The 23,605-nt window shown below is 47.3% G+C and overlaps 1 protein-coding gene across 27 annotated transcripts in view; it reads right to left on the bottom strand.

The window, feature by feature from the left end:
• Nucleotides 1-2,057: 2,057 nt before the first annotated feature.
• Nucleotides 2,058-23,605, bottom strand: part of MSRA (methionine sulfoxide reductase A) — a 383,609-nt gene continuing 362,061 nt past the window's right edge. For all 27 annotated transcript variants that reach the window (XM_084997830.1, XM_084997834.1, XM_084997838.1 and 24 more), the window contains one exon: nucleotides 2,058-2,827. In XM_084997830.1, the coding sequence (XP_084853956.1) occupies nucleotides 2,663-2,827 (165 nt within the window). In that variant the 3' untranslated portion in view covers nucleotides 2,058-2,662. The remainder of the gene's footprint in view (nucleotides 2,828-23,605) is intronic.

The following is a 23,605-nucleotide window of genomic DNA, read 5'->3' as shown; positions in this document are numbered from 1 at the left end:
AGGCACATGAAAAGACACTCAACGTCACTTATTATTAGAGAAATGCAAATCATACCTACAATGAGTTATCACCTCACACACTGGTCAGAATAGCCATCATTAAAAAGTCTACAAATAACAAATGCTGGATAATATGTGGAGAAAAGGGAAGCCTCCTACACTGTTGGTGGGAATGAGAATTGGTGCAGCCACTGTGGACAACAGTATGGACGTTCCTTTAAACTAAAGGCAGAGTTACCATGTGATCCAGCAATCCCACTCCTGGGCACATATCCAGAGAAAACTCTTAATTCAAAAACATACATGCACCCCAGTGTTCATAGCAGTGAGGCAGAATATTAACTTAGTGTAGGAACATGGGCTTTGATGCATTCTTTGATATGGCCATTGACTAACATTTGCGGCTTAAGGGCTCCAGGGAGTAACATCCCTACAGGCATTGTTTATTATAGGGAGTATACCAATGTCCAGATGGACATTGATCCCCAATCCCCCGTGACTCAGTTTATGGGAAGAAAAGGGCAAAGAAACTCTGAGACTTATGTGACATATCCACCCCTAAGACCCAACTGGACAAGGACCCATATAGGTAATTGAACAAGGCCAACGGGAGAAAACTACATCTTTCTGGACCCCACATTTGTCCCCCCCCATCTTTAAGGGATAAAAACCCCTATAGGACAATGGAGAAAGGGGGCTCTTCTCCCCCCTCCCAGCAGCACTGGGAACTGTCTTCTTTCCTTCAATAAAAACTTTGCTTGCTTACTGCCTGAGTGTTCGCAGAGTTCATTCTTCAACTGCCACGAACAAGGACCCAGATTCCGGTATCATCTTTCCGGTATCATCAGCACTATTCACAACAGCCAAGACATGGGCACAACCTAAATCTTCATCATACAGAGGAATGGATAAAGAGGAATGTGGTACATAAACACAATGGAATATTACTCAGCCATAAAAAGAATGAAATCATGCCATTTGCAGCAACATGGATGGACCTAGAGATTATCATACTAAGTGAAGTAAGTCAGAAAGAGAAGGACAAATACCATATGATATCACTTATGGGTGGAATCTTAAAAAAATGATACAAGGGAAGTTATTTATAAAACAGAAACAGAGCTGCAGACATAGCAAACAAACTTATAATTACCAAAGGTGGAAGGGTGGGAAGGACAAAAATAACATTTTTAATCCGATTAACTTGTCCTTAGAAGAATCTGCCTACCTCTTCCTACCTCTCTGAGACATTTCTCTCCACTTCCTTATTCACACTCTTCCAGCCCCACTAGTCTTTCTGTTTCTCAAACACTGAAAACTCCCCCCTGTCTTGGGCCATTTTTACGTCCTAGTTCTTCTATTTGGAAAGCTTTTCCTTCGTGCAACCACTGTGGGGAAGCTGACAGTGATCAGGCCTATCTACCCCACTTCTGTAATCTCCAGGATGCCAAGAGGGCAAAGAAATGCACTCTATCCAGGGCAAACAGTGTCTTATTTCTTCATCCGTCTCCTGCCTCCAGAGCTCTGCTCTCCTGCCCCATGTTTCCATTTCTCTTCTGCATCATTCAGATCATTCCCTTCTGAGCTTACACCTCACAGAGGCCTCTCCTGAGCAACGCAGCTAAAACAGCTCTGAACACAATTCCACAGCCCCACACACGACTTAGGAGCTTCTCCTATTTGCCATCTTCATCTCATTTCTCAGAACCACTAATTATCTTATTTATCCCTGGGTTTACCTGTTTATTGTGTCTGTCCCCCACCCCTTGTCTTGCATATAAAGTGTCCTAAAGGTGGGGATTACAGGTGTCTGTTCTCCATGTGGAATGGTCCCTGATGTGATGGCTGTAATAGGCGCGTGGGAAACAGCTATTATTCCTAAAGTTCCAAGGAGCTAGATGTGTACGTGTTTTCCAAAGATTTCAATCAGATTTTCCATTTGGGGGGAAATGATTCTTAGGCTTTTTTACCCCCTAAGCTCTTTGAGAGCTCTAAATTTATCTTACAGTACTTAGAAATACCCTACCTAAACAAGTAAAAGACAGATGAGACCTCAGTTTGTATGATTAGACTGTAGATTTTTATTAGAACAAGCATCTCTCATAGCTGTAAGCAAAGGGTTAAAATTTGTCAAGCTAACACATCTTTTCTCTGCCATGAGGAGAAATGAAAAAAGGGAGAAAGCCCCTTACATATGAATACGATCAGTACAGCAAAGTATTTCAGGGAATCATCCATTGCAGCGATAAATGTTTGCAAATTTTAAGGCACTGGAGGGCAGGAAGGCAGAACTCGGCTAAAGGATGCCCCATCCGGCCAGCGACCTCCCAGCTTGGTTCCACAGCATCTGTGGCAGGCACCCAGGCAAAAGAAGGGTGGACTGACTATTCATTTTCCTCATTCCGACATCACATGATCCAAAACATTTCACAGCTCCACTCCCACCAAAAGTTATTGGAAGAGAAATGATAGGTTATCAATTTGCCACCGCCTTTCATGAAATCATACCTCAATAAAGCAGATTTTTATGGCTGCCTTTGTGTACTTCACAAAGCCCCCCTCCGCACAAAACTGCCCAATTTGTTGGAAGCGGTTTTTTTTTTTGTTTTGTTTTGTTTTTTTTTTTTGCCGTGACTTCAAGAGCTGATGATGTGGGGAGAAATTATTTTCTAATTCCCAGTGGGCAGGCCACGCCAGTGCCCCCGAGGCCGCAGTACCCATCTGGGTTCTTGCTCAGGTACTGCTGGTGGTAATCCTCCGCGTAGTAGAAAGGCTGTCCCTCCCGGATGTCGGTGGTGATGAGGCCGAAGCCGTGCTCGGACAGAACCTGTGGAGAGAAAAGCGCCATCAGGACGCGGTGCGCAGGGATCCCGGGAAACACTTGGGACGGGGGGCGGCAGTCGGGATGCAGGCAGGCAGGTGGCTGGGGATGTGCAGGGGTCCTTGGGGCCTGGGCTTGGCAACTTCCCATTGGGGTTTTTCTGGGCAGGCGCCTCCCTTCCTGTGCCTCAGGGGTTGGGGTTTGAAATCCGGATTTCTTTCTGACTGTAATTGATGCTCCATCCTCTACACCATGTCTGCGCCGGCCCCCATCACCCCTGTGCTTGTGTCTGGAGCCCTGGATCAGGCCCTGTGGGTCTGTGTGAAACCGCCCCCTTTCCTGGGGAAGAAGCAGGGCTGGGGCTCCCTGGCGGCCCTGGGGAGGATGGTCCCTGAGGGAACTTGGGCAGGGCTGCCGCGGGTGGGGGGACGGGGCAGGGAGGGCCACAGATGCCCAGTGCTGGCCCCTCCACCCACTCGCAGGCTGGATGGGGATCCCCACTTGCTCACTGTGGTTCTGGGCAGCAAGGACCCTGCCAGGACCCAGGGGGCCGCCCAGGTCTGGGCTCTGCCACTCCAGGCCCGGAGCCGGGCCAGTGAGGTCACAGGAGGATGTGGCCTGGGGTCCTGGTCGACTCCCGGCTGCCCTCTGTGACCTAGTTTAAGGCCTGGTGGCATCTGCTGCCCGGGAAAGAAATAGCCGTAAACACCACCGGGGGAGGAGAGCGGAGCTATTTGGGGCAGGAGACGGATTAAGAAGCAGACATTGTTCCCCGTGGATCTCAGCCGTTTCCTTTCCCTTTTGGATTTCAGCTGTGCCCTAATTCTTTCCTGGTACAGGCGGCTCGCGGCATCTGAGCACAAGGCTACAGAGAGGCGACCCGGCTTTTACCTGTTCCATTTTGGGCAGGGGTGCGAAGCAGAGCCCCAGCTTGTGTCTTCGTGAGGGAACTGACCAGTCTTTGAACATCAATGGTCCATTTAGGATGAAGTTCTCAAATCTGCAGTCCAGGGAATCCAATTTCATATTCAGCATGAGTCGCTGCCACAGTGTTTTCCTGAGAACCTTCATATTTTCCCCAAATCTGCTTCCAGTCCTCTGAGGCAGAATGAGGCCGACTGAGGATCTGAGCTGAGGGCTGTACAGGATGGGACCCTCACTGAGGTGGGTGGGCTGGATCCCTAGCTCAGAGCTAGCCAGTTAGTTTCTTTCTTTCTTTCTTTTTTTTTTCTTTTTAGGGCCACACCTGCGGCATATGGAGGTTCTCAGGCTAGGGGTCGAATCAGACCTGTAGCTGCCGGCCTACACCACAGCCACAACAACACAGGATCTGAGCCGCGTCTGCGACCTACACCACAGTTCACTGCAATGCTGGATCCTTAACCCAATGAGCAAGGCCAGGGATTGAACCCATGTCTTCATGGATACTAGTTGGGTTCGTTAACCACTGAGCCATGATGGGAACTTCCAGCCAGTTTCTTTACAGGGGTTTGAAATGAGAACAAGGAGCTATTCTGACCTCAGGTTTGACAATTTTTTGTAAAGGAGCAATCATCAAAGGATTAGCAAATACCACAGTCTTTGTTAATTTCAGCCTCACAACAGCCATCTGAAGGGATTACTATTATTTTCATCTGTATTTAAAAGTGTGTGTCCCACACTGCATCTTGACCCCTGACAGTTTCAGCTGGCCCTGCTATGGCATGGGCTGCAAGCCGGGAAACTATTCCCCACATCCTTCTGCCAGCTGCAGCCCAGTTTAGATCCCACCAATGGGAGAAGCTCATGTGGTGCTGGCAGGTGAATCCAAGGAGAAGACAGGTGCCACTGTGAGGGTGGGCACAGGCTTCCGCAGAGAGCAGGCCTGGGACTCTGCCAGCCCCTCCTGAGAATTGCAATTAAAGACATAGCAATGATTTTTAGCAATTTCTATTAACTTCTTGGCATCCTGAAATCCAGTGGTGCTGTTCCCTGGCCTTCACTCCACACAGCCTGTAAAACGATTCTGGAAGCACCAAATTCCCTTTGCAAAACTTGCCCTGCTGGAAATACCAAGAACACTTTCCATCTCTGTGACTGAATGCTAGTGAACACAGCGTTAGTTCATACACATCCTCTCTTCCTGCCACCTCCTCACTGCCTGCCCGGTCTTCTCTCCCTCCCAAATGGCCATCCTCCTGGTACAAACAAGGACAGCCTTCCGGAGGCAGTGGAAGTCAGAGCCGCTGTCTGCAGAAGCTTCTTTTCCCAAGACCGGGAGGCAGGCACCAGTGAACTCTACTACCTGGCTCCCCTCCCCCTCTCCTGCCAGATCTCACCCACCCCTGCCCAGGACCACCCCAGGGTAGCATCCTTCCCTGGAGAAAGGCAGGCCTGGGGAGAGGGCAGTACCAGGCTCCGCCACAAGATGGCAAACGCTTCACCTTAATTTTCGAGGAAAGAATATAAACAGACATGAAAACGCCCAGGAGACAGAGCCACATGCGGCCCTCCTGCACCTCTCACTAGGCTAGGCTGGGACATTCTGGCCACGTCTGCTCTGTGGGGGACGTCGCCCCCATGCTGAGGCCTTACTGAGCACAGGGCTGTCCTCAACTCTCACTCTGAAACTGGGGAGAGGGGACAAAAGCCCACAAAAGAAACGATGTAAAATAGAGGCCGTGGGAAAATGAAAAACCCTATCTGGCTTGTATATCTCTCCTTCCTGGAGCCCAGGCCCTCTGCTTCCTCCCTGGCATCCTTAGGAGAGCAAGTCATACCCCCAGCCCCTCCCAGGGTCTGCTTCCTGGGAGGGGCACACACCCACCCACCCTGAAGCTTAGCCAAAGCCAGTGCCCAAGTCAGCAGTTTCACTCCATTGGCAGCTTCTGGCTGACCAGATTGCCATCAATCAAAACTTCTGGGAAAGGATATAGTGACTGGCATGGCTTTTAAATAAAACCACTAAAAAGAAAAACACCATTTCTTCTGAGCTGAGCAGGGGCACACGCATGTCTGATGCGGCATCACGCAACTGAAGCTTCAGCCCCAAGGAGGAGGGGGACAGGCTGCCTGCCTCAAACACCAGAGGGGACCCTGGGGCAATCGGAGCTCCAGGCTCTGGAGCCATGGAATGCCCCACCCCTACCCCGAGTCCATCAGTGACCTAGGAGGGTGAGATCACGGGACCATGACGTGACATGGACAAGGAGGGTACTCAACAAGGCCGAAGCCTTCATGAGGCCCAGTCAGAGCTGCACTGACCCTTCCCAGATCTGTGAGGCTAAGGGAGGCAAAGGAGACAAAGAGGTGACACGATTAGGTCTGATTTGGTCCAATTACCAAATGTGCTTATGCAAATAGTGGCCTCTGGATGGAATGATTCTGGCTTTTCAGAAGGGCTGTGGCACCCCTGTGCAGTGTCCTTCCCCAGACTCTGCAGCTGTGTCGAGCTGTTAATGGCTTTCATTATCTAGTCCTCTGTGTCCCCCTCATCCGTAAGGTAAATCACAAGTGTCTTCTAACTGGCAAGGAGGTTCCTCTTCGTTTGCAACACAAAGTGGTGAGACTACTGCTGAGTTCTGTCTGCAGGGAAGGGAAGAGGAAAGGAGCTCGGTTTGGCTCCTAAGCATCCAAAGCTTTACCTCTTGTCTTCTGGGTGTGGACAGGGGGCCAGCAGCTGGTTAGAGATGCAAAATCTGGCCTCCTCCCCAGACCTACTGAATCAGACTCTTTGGTTTAAAATCCTCTCCAGGTGACCCATGTGCATGCTGGAATTTGAGCAACTCTACTCTGGTGGATAAGCGTGGTGAACGGCATTCATGGTCACCAATGGCCCTTGCCCTCCCTCTTGATGTCAGGTTGCCCATGAGACGTGCTCTGGTCCCTGGGTTGCAAGTGGACAGGATCAATGTCATTTCTGGGCAGAAGCTTCCCAGCACCAACATGGGCTTCGTACTTTCCCCTCTGCCACAGTGGCCACCACTCTCCTGCTGGCCCTGGGTTTGAAGGCAGTGATGATATGGAGCAGAGTCCCCACAGAGAATATTTTCTTTCGTTCTTTTTTTCTTTTTTTGTCTTTTTGCCATTTCTTGGGCCACTCCTGCAGCATATGGAGATTCCCAGTCTAGGGGTCAAATCGGAGCTGTAGCTGCCAGCCTACGCCAGAGCCGCAGCAATGTGGGATCCAAGCCGCATCTGCGACCTACCCCACAGCTCATGGCAACGCTGGATCCTTAACCCACTGAGCAAGGTCAGGGATCAAACCCACAACCTCATGGCTCCTAGTCGGATTCATTAACCACTGAGCCACAACGGGAACTCCACACAGAGAATATTTTATTTCCTCTGTTATAGACCTTGGTTTTCCCCGGTTTGGGATGTGATGCTAAAAGATCCTGGAAGATAGGCACAGCTCATGTGAGCCAGCCACAAGATTTCCCTGCAAATAATTTTGTTTAACTCTCCGACTTCACTTAATTAGCTTCAGCGATCATGGTGGGGCATTTGCTAGGCCTTTGGACTGTGCTATGCATTAGGAATTGAGAGGCCGAGGTCCCTGGTGACTCAGAAGGTTAAGGATCTGTTGTCACTGCTGTGGCTTGGGTCACTGCTGTGGTGCAAGCTTGATCCCTGGGCCAGGAACTTCTGTGTGCCATGTGCATGCCCCATCCTCCCAAAAAGGGAATAGAGAAGTGAACAATTCCTGACCTGAAGGAGCTCTCTCTAGAGCAGGAATAATGATGGGCATATGAGCAGTTACACCCTAAGTACCTACTACTATGTAGCAGGTGCTGGCCAGGCAGGACCAAGGAAGAAAAGTTCCCTGCAGTCAAGGAGTTTATGGTTTAGATGCAGAGTCAGGTTACATGAGAAGGATGAGGGTACAGAATAATGGCCAACATGCGACAAAATGGGAGTCGTGTCCACAGGTTGGAGAGTGAAGAGGACCACTGTCCACCCTCAGGAGGTCTGAATTCTGCTAGAGGAGTCAGGTCATACATGCACGTGAAGCCAGAGGGAATATGCTGGAATCCTGGAGGTGCAGAGTCCATTGAGGTCACAGAGGAAAGACCCACCAATCCAACTGGGAAGGTGTTGGGGGGGGACCCTGAGGTGGAAATCATATGATGGACAGTGGTGAGGACAGTCGATGGCCCTGCTCCAGGCACACGGAGGGAGGGGACCATGAGGCACAGGTGAAGGGTGCCGAAGGGCCTGGACAGGGCCGTGGGGGAAGCTGAATAGCAGGATGAGATGAAAGCAGATGGGGGAAAGGCCTTTGAGGCACCAAGTTTATGGTACCTTTTTCTGTTTCGCTCCTATTTAAGGTAACCCAGCTCCACACTCTCTGTTCATTCACTGCCCTTGATCACAGGGACGCATGGGACATTCTATGGGATTAAAGGGACCACTGGAACCCAGGCAGAAAGATGCCTCTGCGGTTCCCCTGCTTGCCTGCAGGCATGTCTTTAGGACAAACTGAGCCAGGTGAGGACGTGGGGGAAGGAGATGGCTGTGGTTCCTTTTCCCATGACTTAGTTGTCACCCTTCATTTCCCCATACCTTCCAAATTCCATGGGTGCAAGAGTCCTTTCCTGCCTCTCTACCTCATGCCTTGAAAGGCGGTGTCCCCACTACTGTATATAAAATAGGTAACCAACAAAGATCTACAGTACAGCATAGGGAACTCTGCTCAATACTTTGTAATAACCCACAAGGGAAGAGAATCTGAAGAATATGCTTTTATATATCTGAATCACCGAGCTGTATACCTGAAACTAAAGCAATACTGTAAATCAACTATACTTACGTTAAACAATAAAGAGAGTTCCTGTGGTGGCTCAGTGGTAGTGAACCCGACTAGTATCCATGAGGACACCAGTTTGATCCTTGGCCTCATTCAGTGGGTTAAGTATCTGGCGTTGCCATGAGCTGTGGTATAGGTCGCAGATGTGGCTTGGATCTGGTGTTGCTGTGGCTGTGGTACAGGCAGCAGCTGCAGCTCCGATTCGACCCCTAGTCTGGGAACTTCCATATGCCTCAGGTATGGCACAGAAAGAGAGAGAGAGAGAGGGAAAGAAAAAAGAAAGGTGGAGCCCCATCAGGCTGGGCTGGGTAGCAGCCCTGGCCTGGAAAGAGAGAAGCCGAGTGGGCCACTCCAGCTGCAGGCCAGGGGTAGCTCAGAGCTGCACGCTAAACTGTGCCACTGCATACTTGCTCTGGCTTATGCAGTGCCTCCTCCGCCCTTGAGGTGACTGACATCAATCATACATTCAAGGACCAGCAGTTCCTTTGAGGTCTGCTGGCTTTGAAAAGGAATTCAGACGACTTTTCCTATATGAGTTTTCCTTTCATGGCTTTTAGTTTTATAGGAAATGGATCTCTCTCCCTCTCTCTCTCTCACCATTTTCTCTGAATGTATCTCTAAGGGGTTATAATCTGCTTTTTCATATCTGAAATCAATTAACGACAACCTCTGTTTTTGTTATATCCTTAGCGTTTAGTATACAAAAGAATCCACTTGTCACTTTTCAAGGAAGCCAAGGACACTGGCTTTCACCCTGTGGATGAAATGCAGAATTCATTCAAAGGAAAGATCCTTCATTCTGAAAGGTTGAGTAGAAAAGAACTTAAAGCAAAATGCCAGCTGCTTAACTTTAGAACATTGAGTTTTAGCAAGGCAAAGGAACTTTTCTGAATACCACCATTTCTCATTTATGTATGAATTTCAGAGATTCAGAGCCAGCCACAGGAAAGGAAATTTGTCCCAGTTTGAACTGCAGATAGCATGGCCGTCCTGATTTGCCCAGGACTGGGGCTTCTCAGGATGCAGGACAGTCAGTGCTAAAACTAGGAAAGTCTGGGGTCAGCTGGGCTGGCCGCTCACTGTATCTGTAGAACAGGTAAAGAATTTGTGCAGGTTATACCACAAGCACAGGGCACTTGTTTCATCCATCTGGGCCTCAGTTTCCCCACTTGTAAAATGTGAGGATTAAACTTGGAGGTCACCTTCCTGTTACCCCTGTTCTGTCTTTGAGATGTGTATACCACAGCCTTTTCTTTCTTTTTTTTTCTTTTCACTTTTTAGGGCCACACCCACAGCATATGGAAGTTCCCAGGCTAGGGGATGAATCAGAGCTGCAGCTGCTGGCCTATGCCACAGCCACAGCAAATGTGGGATCTAAGCCGCCTCTTCCACCTATATTACAGCTCACAGCAGCGCTGGATCCTGAACCCTCTGATCGAGGCCAGGGATTGAACCCACATCATTATGGATACTAGTCAGATTTGTTTCCTCTGTGCCACAGTGGTAACTCCCTACCAGAGCCTTTTCTGAACTGTACTTCTTTTCTTTAGAGAACTATTCTATTGAGATGTAGTTCACATACCATAAAATTTGGCCTTTTGAAGTTTCTACTTCAGTGGTTTTCAGCATAGTCTCAAAGCTGTGCAACCATCACCTCTTTTTTCATTTCCATTCCTCAGACTGGATAATCCCAGTTAACTGACTTTCATTTGCTCACTCTTTGTTCTGCCAACTCAGCCCCTTTAGTGATTTTTTTCCCATTTAAGTTATCATACCTTTGGACTTTTATTTAGTTCTCCAATTTCTATTTAGTTCTCTCTTTTTATAATTTCTTTCTTTTTTTTTTTTTTTGTCTTTTGTCTTTTTGTTGTTGTTGTTGTTGTTGTTGCTATTTCTTGGCCGCTCCCGCGGCATATGGAGGTTCCCAGGTTAGGGGTTGAATCGGAGCTGTAGCCACCGGCCTACGCCAGAGCCACAGCAACGCGGGATCCGAGCCGAGTCTGCAACCTACACCACAGCTCACGGCAACGCGGGATCCTTAACCCACTGAGCAAGGGCAGGGACCGAACCCGCAACCTCATGGTTCCTAGTCGGATTCGTTAACCACTGCGCCACGACGGGAACTCCTCTTTTTATAATTTCTATCTCCCTATGATGTCTTTCTTTGGTGAGGACTGTTCTCATATTTTCCTTTCATTCTTTTTTTTTTTTTTACGTTTCAGGAAAGGTTGATTTTTTTTTATAATGATTTTTATTTTTTCCATCATAGCTGATTTATAGGGTTCTGTCATTTTTCTACTGCACAGCAAGGTGACCCAGTCACACATACCTATATACATTCTTTTTTCTCACATTATCATGCTCCATAACAAGTGACAAGACATAGTTCCCAGTGCTTTAGAGCAGAATCCCATTGCTTATCCATTCCAAAAGCAATAGTTTGCATCTATTAACCCCAAATTCCCAGTCTTTCCCACTCCCTTCTCCTCCCTCTTGGCAACCACAAGTCTGCTCTCCAAGTCCATGATTTTCTTTTCCGTGGAAAGGTTCATTTGTGCCATATATTAGATTCCAGATTTAAGTGATATCATATGGTATTTGTCTTTCTCTTTCTGACTTACTTCACTTAGTATGAGAGTCTCTAGTTCCATCCATGTTGCTGCAAATGGCATTATTTTGTTCTATCCTTTCATTCTCTAGTCATGGTTTCCTTTAGTTCTTTGACCATATTTGTAATAGTTGACTTAAAGTCTTTGTCTAGTAAGTCTTACTTTCATGTTTGTTTGTCTCATAATTTTTTCTTGAAAACTGGGCATTTTAAATAATACAGTGGTAACTCTGATCAGACTATCCTCCCCTGCGCTTTGTTGCTGCTGTTGATTTGTTCAGTGACTTCTTGGTCAATTTCTGTAAAGTTTGTGCTCCCTGTCATGTGTGCCACTGAAGTCTCTGCTTAGTTGGCAAATAATCAGCTAATGATTGGTTCACAGGGTCCCTTAAACACCATGAAGCAATGAGAGACTTCCCCCTTTGGCCCTGTGGGTGTGTTGGAGGAAGCACAGCTTCTGTGCTTTAGAAGTTTTCAACTCTGCCTTTTCTCTCTATTTGTGCAGGGCCCTCAGGTCAGCCAGGGGTGAGAGAGCAGGGCCTTCTTAGGTATATTCATACCACGGTCTGGACATCCATTCACCAACTAGAGGACATCCGGGTTGTTTCCAGTTTGTGGCTCTCATGAATGAAGCTGCTCTAAACATTTGAGTATACGGTTTTCTATGGACGTAAGTCTTAATTCTCTTAGGTTAAAAACTAATAGGTTTCCAAATAGGTTGTACCAGTTTGCATTCCTACCAGCAATGCTTGAAAACCCTTACTGCTCTGCATCTTGCCAGCATCTGGTATTGCCATCATTTTTAAATTTAGCCATTCTAACCCATGTGTGGTAGTTTTTCAGTATGGTTGTAGTTGGCATTTCCCTAATGACTAATAATGTTAAGCATCTTTTAATGTTCTTATTTGTCTTCTGTATTTTTTCTGTGGTGAAGTGTCTGTTCAAATCCAAGTCTTTTACTCATTTTTAAATTGATTTTTTAATTATTATCGCTGAGTTTGGGAATTCTTTATATATTCCAAAGTTGCATTTTGATTTCAAATGGACAACCCCTGCCCTAAAACTCTGGTATATGCCCACTGAGCATCTTGGCTCTACCTCTGCAATGTGATGTTTTAATATTTTATACTGTATATGATATCTATATCTCTCTACATAAACACACACACACACACACACACACACACACACACACACACCTCCTTAAGCGATTTTCTTTTTCACTTTAGTTCAAGAAACACTTATTGTGTCCCTGTGAAGGTATTGTTCAAGGTATCAAGGAACCGGAATTGACTAGCGTGGGGCCCCAGCAATTGAGGAACTTTCATTGTTCAGAAATGTGGTCTTAAGTTGGATTAAATTAAGAAATACATAAGAATGACTGCATGTAATACATCGGCTTTTTGTGTGTGAAAGTAGTTATTTGTTCAAACAGCTGAAACATGTTCATTATGACTTTGGAAAGCCCATTAATTATCATTAGAAAAATCGTTTCTTTATTCATAGTCAGAAATATTCCTCAATAAAGCCCCTTGCCTAAAGGAGCATAGATTCTGAAAGAATGCCGTTTGCATTAAAAGATTCCTGCGGCAATTTTGAACACTCCTGCATTCTGAGCTCATGAAGTGTGATGAAAGCCAAGGCATGTTCTCTTCAAAGACAATGCACACCCACTCTGCACATCTTAGCACACACCCTTTCCCTGCCGAGAAGTCCTGTCCACAGAACAGCTCAGAAAAATGTTCCATGTAACTGCTGTATGACAACTGCGCTGCAGAACTGCTGGAAGAATCTTCCCGAATGCAGAGAAAATGAACTTTCAACAGTAACTTAAAAAGCGATTGCAATTTCTTAAAATCCTCTTCCACTGAGTTTAAAAAATGAGACTAGGCAACTTTATTGTTTTTTTATTCACTGATTAAGACAATAAAAGTTGTGCTCATTTCAGTATTAAGAAATTAAAACCTCCCTTGAGATTTTCTCTGCCCTGGAGTAGGTTACATCTGTCAATTGCAAACAGGCTGGCCAGCTTGCAAGCAGAAATTCTCCCTGGGGCTGCAATATGTATAACCTCACACTGCATTGTCTGGGGCTAAAAATGAAATGATTGGAATTTTTTTATTATCAAAGAAAACTAAAAATAGGACTGTGAAATAAAATGAAAGCTCTAAGAGGAAACACATTTAAGATATATGTTGCTTTAATGCTTTCGCTTCTAGCCTCACATGGTAGAGAATATATGATGATGCTAAAGAAAGAAAGAGAAGAAGCTTTTGTTGGTTTCCTCTAAGGCTTAAAGATGACACAGTGCAAGGAAATGGGAGGATGACCCCCAAGAGGCTGTCTCCTGTGATCCTGTCAGCGTGTGGTCTAGAAGCTCTAGGTGACGAGACTGCATTGCTTTCTAGTTTGAGGCAACCGCATCCCAACTTCTAAGCTGGCATCACTGAAGGACCCTTGCCTCTTCAGTTCTTCTAATTGCTAATACAACCACAAAGGAACAAATAAATCCCAAGTGGAGATAAGACAGAGGGGTCTGGATTAATGAAGACTCACTATTCAGGCTGTTTAAGCTTCTTAGCAATGAAGTACAGTTGGGTTTGTTTTTTTTTGTTTGTTTTTTTTTTTTTTGACAAAAGAAAGGAAGGGAGAGAAGGAGGGAGAAAAGACATGGGAATGGAAAAATGAAGGAATCTGAAATAGGCTATCGGAGTCCTTTGCCAAAGCATAATTTTACTTTTCTTCAAGGCTCAGAACCAGTGGAAGAACTGGAACTCCCTCCAGACAAGATGGCAGGAACATAAGCTAATTATACAACTTAAATGTGGTAACGCCACCACGTAACCGGCATACTTTCCGGTTAAGGCGACATGAGCCCGCGTTACCTGGAGGTAAGACAATGGCGCCGTATAGTTAAAGCAGCACTTTGTATTCCTAAGTATCAAAAATTGCTTATATAACATCTCCGGGCTTCTCAAATAGGTCATGTTTGTATAGACATTAATGACAAGAGGGGCCTAAATTCTACTCCTGGCTCTACCAAACCACATGACCTTGAGGCTTGGCCGTCTCATCTAAAATGGCGTTAAGTCATCTCCCTCTCAGCGCTGTTTTGAGGAACAGATGAGATTACATGTGTGAAACAACATACTTCATTCCAGTAGCAAGGCTCATACTGTGTAAGTTCTTTTTGAAGATGTTATGGTCTTTTTTGAGCCCCTGCATTGTCCCACTGAGGGAAGTGGCACTCTGAGATTGTGTCCAGAGGTGTCCAGAGAAGGTGGGAAAACCAGTCTACTAACTGGAGCCTCATTTCACCCTTTCCTGTTTTTCCAGACACATCTAACAAGCGACTTTGTGTTTTACATGCCATGCAGATTTTGGAGACAGCCCTGGACCAGACTCTGAGCCACAGTGCTGGGGCTCAGCCCACACATGAAGGATGAATGTCCCTGTTGCTCAGTGGCACAGGGCACTGGCAGCCCATCGGGAGAACATGGACAGAGGCCTCGGGGGACAATCTCTTTCCCTTTGATGGACTCTAGGAAGAAATCCTGATTTATGCCTATGGAGACACCAGTGAAAATCTCATGTTTCTGGCAGACTGGAAGTAGAATGTGTAGGGTGGGGAGAGAGGTGAAGAGTTGCTGAGAGCTGACATCCTTGAGCCCTTGAGCCCTTACTCCATGCCAGGTACCACCCAGCATGCGTTACATATGCTGGCCTCATAGTGGCCCCTCTGACTCATCACAAAGAGGGGGAGGTGGGATTTGAACCCAGGCAGCCCCACTCCTGAGCCCCTGTTCTGATCCACTCGCTGTTGCTGCCTTCTTAACTAAAAAGTATTTCAGGTCCACTGTGTGGCAATATATCTGGCCCAGGGTAGAATATTAACACGATCCGCTTTTAATATGATGGAAGAAATTAACTTCGTCTAAAGCCTTGATGTTGTGTTTATTACATATTCCCCCCACCCCCCTGCTTTTTTTGGCTGCAGCTGTGGTGTGCAGAAGTTCCTGGGCCAGGGATTGAACCCATGGCCCAGGGATATGACCCAAGCCACGGCAGTGAGAACGCTGGATCCTTAACCTGCTGAGCCATCAGGGAAGTCCTTACATCTTCCCCTTTGAATATCACTATGAAGATGTAAATTAAGACTGGTCCAAGTGAATGATCCCAAGAACCTCAGTTATTGTACTTCTCCCAGAGATATGACTGTTTATCTCTGGCTTTTATTCCTACCATTAAACTAGTTCCCTGCTTATGATGACACAGATTTTCTGCTGTGCTGCTGATCTCAGGATTACCCCTGAAACAAAATGAGAATCTGGTGTAGAAGCTTGTCAGTGTGTCCACTGCTTTATAGAAAGAATTTTTAATTTATTGACTCTTCTTTGCAGTCCTATCAATCCACTCAAAGAACCTCTGCATTGCTAGAGTAGCTTAAAGATTTAAGTGGTCCTCGACAAAACTCGCAGAATGGATATCAGATCAGGATTCAGGATGCAATCATCCTAGGATGCAAAGTAGGCATTCAAATAGAAAGGTAATGAGCAAATAAGACTTTTGATAACAATACGAACTACCTGACATTCCAGGTACTGTGCTGTTTAGACCAAGGATGACTCACTCTCTTCCTTCCGTCCTTCCTCCCTCCCTTCCTCCCTTCCCTCCTTCCTCTCTCCTTCCGTCCCTTCCTTCCTTCAGCCACACCAGTGGCATATGGAGGTTCCCAGGCTAGGGGGCAAATTAGAGCTGAATGCTGGCCTACGCCACAGCCACTGCAATGCCAGATCCAGGCTGCATCTTCGACCTATGCGGTGGCTTCAGAAACGCCAGATCCTTAACCCACTGAGTAAGGCCAGGGATCGAACCCACATCCTCATGGAGACTACATCAGGTCTTAACCCCCTGAGCCACAAGGGAACTCCTCACTCTCCATATTTCTATTCCCTACCATTTCCTTGGATCCAGACCCTTCTCTTTACTTGCTTACTGACTCCTGCCTCTTGCCGTCCCAGAGCTTCAGACACAGCTCAGCCAAAATGGAGCCATTCTTCTTCCTCTCCCAAAGCTGTTTCTCCTTCTGCTCCCTCTTTTGGTACCCGACACAATCAGCCACCTACTCCCCAACTTACACATTTCACTGCTGTTGTCAACTCTCTCCTCTCTGACATCTCATAGCAAATCATATTCATCAAGCAAATTTTGACACTTGGACCTGAATGGGTGACGAGTCCACTCCATCCTCACTGGCACTTCCCAGGCTTGGCCACTGCCAACCTTGGCCTGAAGTGTTGCCATGGCCCCCATCTGGGTCCACTGATTCATGTCATGACCCTCGGATGCATCCCTCACTGACTGAGCGCCCAGGGGAGCTGATGAAAGGCTGGCTATGAGGGTATGGGGGTGTTCCGTCAACCTCCACATTGCGAAATACATATCACAGTCACAAAGGACACAAAGAAAATGTCACACCTGACAAGGTAAGACTCAAGGCACCCACAGCATGAATCTCACCTTGGTTCCCTGAACTGGATGTATTTCAAGGAGTTCTCAGTTGGCCACAAACGTAGGTCCAAAGGAGATGTTTTAAATAAATATTTCCCGTGTGCAAATCAAGGAACAAGCACACAGCAGGGGAGACACAGCTCAAATGTACAAGAATAACCCCTTTTTTTGTTTGGGAGTAGGCCGTGGCTTAAATTATGCCGAGAGGGCAAAGTGGGTGTCTTGAAGATAAGTCAGCAAAGTATAGCGGCCAGCACGGAGGAGATGCACCAACTCAGCCCAGGCTGCACTCTCTGACGTTCTTGAGCTAAGTTCTTGGGCATCAAGTGCCTTCCTGCTCTTGGGCATCACCATGCCACCTCCCTTTCCTGTGTCTTCACCCCCTGTTGGGACACCCCGCTTAGCTGCACCACCTGGCCAAGTCACTCTCCAGTCTGTAACTCAACTCCCTCATCTCTAAAATAAAAGTGACAATATCACTTCATAAAGGTGTTGGTTGAAAATTCACAAAATTCTTTTTAAGAGGCTCTTATTCTAATTTTCCAGATGGATAACAGGGGCTCAGAGAGGTTAAGGATCTTGTCCAGGATCACACAGTTAACAAGCTGCCATGACTGTTGGGTACCACACTTGGCCTTTCGGCTCCTCTGGCTGAGCACATACACTGCTTTTCTCCTGCTCCTGTTGGACATAAAGGGATGAGTCCTGTTTCTAGTTCCGGCCTGGCCCGTGGGCACCAGGCTGTTCCCGTCACTTCACAAAAAATTGGATACAGTAAAAACCACTAACATTTCTCCTCCATGATATGAAAAGGCAGGGAACATGGTGCTTGGTTCCTATTGTCTTATTTTGATTCTATTCAGTTCACTAAAAATGCACTCACTGCAGAGAGTCTTGCCTGTGGAAAATACTGTGAATAGCTCCTCTGTCACCATTTTGTCCCTTATGATCCATCATGTATGTATGTGTGTGTGTGCGTGTGTGTGTGTGTGCGCGCACCTGTGTGCATTTTGCCTTAGAGTCACCTTTAAATCTTGCCACTCCACCCCCATTCACATCATTTACTCCAATGCTTTGATCAGCATCAGGTAGTAAAAGTCTGCTCTAAAATAGTTATGGATATTGGGTCCTTAGGGGTCCAAGTTTCGGGGAAAGAAAAGTGACAGCTGAGGTGTCAGGGTGAAAAGAAGAAAGAAATGTGGGGTATGGAGCTCACATTTTTATTCTCTCTCTCTCTTTAAGAATCTGGCGCAGAGAGCTCACCTCCTTCCTGCCAGGGATGGAACAGTAGTGACTTGGCAACAGTCTCAAGCCAGATGTCACCCTCATCTGGTTGCCTTGGCTGGTTAGCTATTTGGAAAGAGCAGCCCAAACACGGCACAGGCGGCTCCTGCGAAGCTGTGGGCAGCAACACAGGGGGATGGCCCAGCAAGGCCCTGGTCCTCGGGGTGGGGGACAGGCCAGTCAGCAGGCAGCTCTCTGCTCAGGTGCCAAGGGGCCCTCGGAAGCACCCACCGCTCATTCCCCTCAGCTCCCTCTTGAGGGTGAGCCCCCAGCACCGGGCACAGATGGGTGCTGCTGTTTTACAAAGATGAGGCTCCCAGTGCATTTGGGATCCCCATGGGGGTCCCATCCTCTCCAGGACCACACTCCAGGATGCAGATGGAGGGAGCAAAGCAGGGCGCAGCCTCTGCTCTGGAGTGGGGCCCTGCAGCTCGGCCTTCGTGAGCCTCATCCAAGCTGAGCCCAAAGCCTCGAGGGGCGCCTGGGGAAGCAGGCAGAATCCTAGGCAAACACACCAGCAAGGAGACGCGTGACTGCAGGACAGAGTAGGGAGAAGGCTGTGGCTGGGAGCAGCCATGTGCCACCTCCAGTTAGGGGGCCAAACACTGAGGGGTCTCAGATGGAGGGGGGAGGCCCCAGGGACCAAGCGTGTCCTCTGGAATGATCCTTCTGCCATCACCTGAAACTCAAGGCAGGCCCTTAGAACAAAGCCGTGCGCTCAGACGTGTGTTTGTACACACATCAGTGTGTGATGGGAGGGCGGCATGTGGTGAGCCCTGCCAACAAGCCCATTTTGGTCACCATCTGCCGTGGAGAGCCCGAGCACCTGTCGGAAACAGCTGCTGCCGGCAGATCGTAGGTGAGGGAGGGAAGCAGCCCCGCCCCAATGGCCTGTGGCAGGAGCGCCAGTCCTGCCCCCGCAGCAATGCCAACGTTTCACTTTGAAGCCCATCCTGACTCAGGGAGGGGGTATGAGATCCCACACTGTTATAACCTCCTCACGGGAAGCGTGAGAGGAACATCAATGTCCTTGGCTCCCTGGCACCAGGCGTGACGGTGACTTGTGGGAGGCCAAGGAGAAACGCATTCAGGATTCCTGCGGGGCAGAGAAAACGTTGCGGGCAACTCTGCTCTGGAGCTGTGAGCCCAGAGGCCCCCTGGCCACTCTTGGTGGGGGAAGACAGCAACTTTCCTGGCCCCAGTAGCCGAGAGATGTCCTCTCTGTGTAAGGGGCCTGAGGGGGGCTGAGGGTAGCTGACAGCTAGAATGAGTATCAAAGAGTGACACGCCCAGGATGCGTCCTCTGAAACATCTTCTTTTTTCCTTTTTTTTTTGGTCTTTTTGCCATTTCTAGGGCCGCTCCCATGGCATATGGAGGTTCTCAGGCTAGGGGTTTAATAGGAGCTACAGCTGCCGGCCTATGCCAGAGCCACAGCAACGCCGGATCCGAGCCATGTCTGCGACCTACACCACAGCTCATGGCAACGCCGGATGGTTAACCCACTGAGCAAGGGCAGGGATCGAACCCGAAACCTCATGGTTCCTAGTCGCATTTGTTAACCACTGCGTCACGATGGGAACTCCTCATTTTTTTTAAAAAGTTGCCTAATTGGCTTTATTACAGAGTTAACCTTACTTTTTTTTTTTAGAGCCACACTCTGGACACATGGAACTCCCCAGGCTAGGGGTTGAATCGGAGCTATAGCTGCCTGCCTACACCACAGCCACAGCAACGTGGGGATCTGAGACATGTCTGGGACCTACACCACAGCTCATGGCAATGCTGGATCCTTAACTCACTGAGCAAGGCCAGGGCTAGAACCTGCATCCTCATGGATACTAGTTAGGTTCATTACCATTGAACCATGACCGTAACTCCCTGAAACATTTTCTTTCAGGTAAACAAAATTAACTTACAAAATTAATTTAGTAAACGACACTAAAACCTTTAATGTTATCAGTTTTTATGAAAAAGCTTTCCAGAGTGAGTTAGGTACTTCCCTGCCCACAGGGTTTTCATGGGTCTATCATTTATTTATAGCTTGTTACTTGGATCGTAAGCCTGTGGAATCGAGTAAGGCCTCACCCTACCTCCTCACACAGCACAGTGGGACTTCTTGTTGGCTGGTTGACCTCATTTTTCTCCTGGGGTGTCACACAGAGAGGCACCTTGCTCCTGGAGTTGTCACGTCTGCTCTTCCTGGGCTGCTGGCTGGTGTTTCTTTCTGCTCAGGCTGCCAAGCTTCCAGAACCTTCTCTGGTGCCTTTGGAGGGCCTTCTTCAAACCAGTCCTGAGACATTGGAATTAGGAGCTTCTAATGTGCAGGGGCTGGTAGACAAGGATCTCCAGCTTTATTTGGATGCAGGCCTAACCCCAGAGCCACGTGGGGCAGGGGCCCTGGCTTGAGTAGAGCGACTTGGTGGCTTATTTTTTAGTTGCTCAGAAGCTGTTCTCTCTTCCGGTAAACCAGCCCGTTACTTGGGGGGCACATGCTCTGTCTGTGGGTTCAGTGATCAAGGATGTGGTAGGGGTCTCCCTGCTTCCCAGAAACAAACTCTTCCAAATGGCAAACTCTTCCACAGGCTCACCCCCAGTGTCAGGGCCATGCGGTGCAGGGAAAACCCAACTCTATGTTTAAACCTCAAGTCTGGAGAATTCCCCACGGACTCCACATTGTGAAGCAAAGTAACTACAAATACCACCCCAAACTAACACTCTATTACTCTTTTGAAAATAGTCTGGTGACCCACAACTAAGTCCTTTGTGAAAGGGGCACCTCCTGACACAGTGTGACCACACCTCTGTGGTGATGCTGCTGCTGTGGCTGGTGTTCCTTCACCACCTCTCTGCCCACGCTCCCGACACCCTCCACCCTCCACCCCACGAGCGAGACTCCCTCTTTGGAAAAGATGGTTTGGTGCCTAGGCTTCCAGCTGCCTCCACATGTGGGACGGTACATGAGGGGGACCTGACAGTTTGTTCTCTGCCATGATGACCGACTTGGAGCTCTCCCTCCTGGGGAAGCCTGTGGGGCAGCGGAGGCTGTGAACAAGGAAGAGAGCAGCTGGCTGCACAGAGGATGCAACCCCACTGATGCTCCCTTGGCATGAGGAGCCTGGAAGGGCTCTCTCCCCCGTCCAGTCAGGAGCTGGGATGACAGCCAGGACCCTCCAGGAAAGGCCACCCCTCTAGGGCTTCCTAGTGGGAACAGCTCCTTCTCAGCCCACTGTGCAGGCATGGTGGGCATGAACCCACTGCACAGCCCTGGGAAAAGGGGACTGCACAGGGAGTGGGCAGAAGCCCTGAGCCACACCATAGCTCAGACTTCACTCAGACCAAAGCCAAGAGCCTCCAAAATTCAGGGGCTGTTCTACTTTCCTTTTTTTTTTTTTTTTTGATATACATAGCATTTATCATTTTGAGCATTTTAAAATGTGCAATGCAATACCTTAAGTATACATTGTACTTAACATGTTATCTTAAGTACATTCACATTGTTGTTTAACCATCACCTCTAGCCATTTCCATGACCTTTTCATCTTCCCAAGCAGAAACTCTGTACCCTTAAACAACAGCTCCCCATTTCCCCTGATAACCTCTGTTCCACTTTCTGTCTCCATTAATTTGTCTATTTTGGCTCAGAGAAGTGGAATCATGCACTGCATTATTTCATTTAACACAATGTCTAGTTTATTTCACTCAGCATAATGTTTTCAAGGTTCATCCATATTGTAGCACGTGTTAGAATTTCACTCCTTTTTAAGGCAAAGTAATATTCCATTGTGTGTGAGAATGTGTGTGTATCATATTTTGTTTATTGATCTATTGATGGAAACGAGTTGTTTCCACTTTTTGGTTGTTTATGAATAATGCTGCTATGAACCTGTGTGCTCAAACATCTGTCTGAGTCACTGCTTTCATTCTTTTGGGCATATATTTAGGAGTGGAATTTCTGGATCATATGGTACATTTAACATAGTGTTGGGGGTATAGTGGTGAGCATAGCTGCCTTCCATGTGGTACATTTAACTTTTTGAGGAACTACCAAACTGTTTTCTGAAGTGGCTGCACCATTTTGCATTTCTAGCAGCAATGAATGAGGGTTCCAATTTCTCCACACCTTCATCAATAAATGCTATTTTCTGATTTTTTGATAATACTCATCCTGATGGGTGTGAAGTGGTTTCTGGCTTTGGTTTTCATGTGCATTTCCCTAATGGCTAATGAAGTTGAACATTCTTTCATATGCTTATTGGCCATTTGTATATCTTCTTGGGAGAAATGTCTATCCAAGTTCTTTGCCCATTTTTTAATTGAGTTGTTTCATTGTTGTAGAAATTGAAAATATATATATTTGGATATTAATCCCTTACAAGATATACAATGCAGATAGGCTTTCCCATTCTGTAGGTTGTCTTTTCACTTTCTTGTGTTTTTTGATGCACAAAAGTTTTAAATTTTGATGAATTCCAATTTATTTATTTTTCTTTTGTTGCCTGTGCTTTTGTTGCTATAGCCAAGAAATCATTACCAAATCCAATGCAGATCTGCATTAAATCACTGCAAATCCAAAGAAGATTTTCCTCTCTGTTTTCTTCTAAGAGTTTTATAGTTTTAGCTCTGAAAGTCAGGCCTTTGATTCATTTTGAGTTAATTTTTATGTACAGTGAAAGGGAACATCATCCTTTTGTCCTTGCATTCAGTCAAAACCCTGTGCATCCAGTTTTCCCAGCCCCATTTGCTGAAAAGAATGTCCTTTCCCCATTGAATGGTCTTGACACTCTTGTCAAAAGTCAATTGACCATGTATGTGAGGGTTCAGCCCTCCTCTTTAATACTGTCCCTTCCCATTTTCTTTCTGCCACCACATGAGTAACGTGGCTCCCCTGAAAGGTTGACAACCGCCCATCCCCTCCATTTTCCAACCAGATCATTAATGCCTCTGGCGACAGCCCCCAAAGCAGGTGCACCACTGAGTCAGCACAGACCAACATAATTCCCTCTGTTCTCCCACATCTGTTCCCACTCCGTTTTTCCTGTCTCAGGTCCAGTGCCAGCCTCACAGGGAAAATTGTAATGTTAGCTCTCTCCAGCCTTCATTCACTCATTGTTTATAACCCACCACCCCCAGACTGGATAGGTAGTAAGTCCTCTTAATCTTATTTCTGATTTTTTTCCCCTTAAATCTATCTCTTCCATTCTTTCCACCACTGTCTTACTCCAGGCTCTCTTTCTTTTTTCTCCTGTAACCCATCTCCCGATCCCCACTTCCACCCAAGTCCGGCCTAACCCCCACACTTCCTCCAGGGTGATCAAGTAACAACCTGGCTGACTTGGTCTCTGCTGCTTAGGGGTTCCTCAAAGATGCCCCATTTCTGGAAAGGCAGCACAGCACTCCTCCACCCTAACACACCCTAACACACACACACACACACACACACACCCGCATCAAATGCACTGGAAATGCTGTTGGTCCCTAAATATCCTGTTCTAATCCTCATGCTTTTGATTGTTCCTTTCCTCCTGTCACAAGAGTCCTTGCTCCCTTTGTCCACTTTATTGTTCCAAAGCATCTCAAATATCGCCTCCTTTG

The sequence above is a fragment of the Sus scrofa genome, chromosome 14 (genome assembly GCF_054392235.1).
Source record: "Sus scrofa isolate SSC_HxYL_T2T_F1_AM1 chromosome 14, Sscrofa_HxYL_maternal_Yorkshire_Landrace_v2.0, whole genome shotgun sequence".
NCBI lineage: Eukaryota > Metazoa > Chordata > Mammalia > Artiodactyla > Suidae > Sus > Sus scrofa.
The sequence above is the reverse complement of the archived record's forward strand: the minus strand, read 5'-3'. Positions and strand labels throughout refer to the sequence as shown.